The sequence below is a fragment of the Terrapene carolina genome, unplaced genomic scaffold, assembly GCF_002925995.2.
Source record: "Terrapene carolina triunguis isolate 2854851 unplaced genomic scaffold, T_m_triunguis-2.0 Scaffold24967, whole genome shotgun sequence".
Classification (NCBI taxonomy): domain Eukaryota; kingdom Metazoa; phylum Chordata; order Testudines; family Emydidae; genus Terrapene; species Terrapene triunguis.
The window spans coordinates 1-1,057 of NW_020689318.1; the positions used below are offsets into that span (position 1 = coordinate 1).

Sequence of the window (1,057 nt, forward strand, 5' to 3'; positions counted from 1 at the left end):
GGGGGGTTTGGGGGTCCCGGGGGGCGGTACCTTTCAGGGAGGTCTCCACCAGGCGCAGGTACAGCTGGCTCTGCTTGTTGCCGTGGCTCATGCGCTGGCCCAGCCCGTCGCGCTGCAGCACGCACTCCTCGAAGCGCACCACGTTGGGGTGGCGGCGCCGCAGGCTGGTCAGGGCCCAGAACTCGGCCAGCGCCAGCTCCACGTTCTCGGGCGCGTCGCAGCGGATCCGCTTGACGGCCAGGCGGGCGCCGCTGCGGCCCGACACGGCCTCGTACACCACCCCGTAGGAGCCGCGCCCGATCTCCGCCACCAGGCTGTAGCGCGGCGCCCCGGCCCCGCCGCCCGCCGCCGGCTCCATGGGGCCCCTCAGCGCCGGGCCCCGCTCCCGCTCCGGCCGCCGCCTCCGCTCGGCCGCGGGCCTTTGTGTCCCTCTGCGGCCGCCGTCCGCCGCGGCCGTTTCCATGGCTGCTCCGCCGCGTGGGGCCCTGGCTGCTGCCGCCCGGGACCCCCACTCCTCATCCCTCCGCCCGGGGCGCGGGGAGCATAGGCCGCCTCCGGGAACCGGAGCCTGCGAACGACACAAGCCCGACAGGCCGGGATTGAGACAGGGGGCGTGGGACTCAGTCGGAGGACAGAAAAGCGCGCCCTGCCTGCCCCTTTAAGGGCTGAGCCAATAGCGGCTGCCGAGGCGGGTGAGGCCGAACCATTCTGGGGGGGAAAGGGAGGCAAGAAAGGGGTCGCCCACCCCAAACGCCTCCAAGACAAACAGGAGCCGTTGGTTCCACGGGCAGCTCGACAAACGCCAATTAAAAATCCTAGTGGGGCATTACGAGCCTTGCCAAGCGTTACCATTGGCTCAGCTCCCAATCCATTGCCTGGGTTCCCCCCCCGTTTAGAATGGTTTGTCCCCCGAAGTGTAAACACTCCATAGCGGGCTGCCGGGAGTTGGGAGAGTCCATTATGCACCAAGGGGAGGGGGAGAGAGGAATCGCTCATTTACCTGTCTCCCTCCCTGCCCGTGTAGAGCCCACGCGGCTGGGCCTGGAGCCGCTGCCGG

At 69.7% G+C, this 1,057-nt stretch overlaps 1 protein-coding gene across 1 annotated transcript; it reads right to left on the minus strand.

Annotated features, from left to right (window-relative positions):
- Window positions 1-30: 30 nt before the first annotated feature.
- Window positions 31-598, minus strand: LOC112123541 (serine/threonine-protein kinase 35-like; the record flags this gene model as incomplete). Its single annotated transcript, XM_024222147.1, has 1 exon — window positions 31-598. A coding segment is annotated over exon 1 (433 nt), but the record flags the coding sequence as incomplete, so codon positions are not given.
- Window positions 599-1,057: the final 459 nt, after the last annotated feature.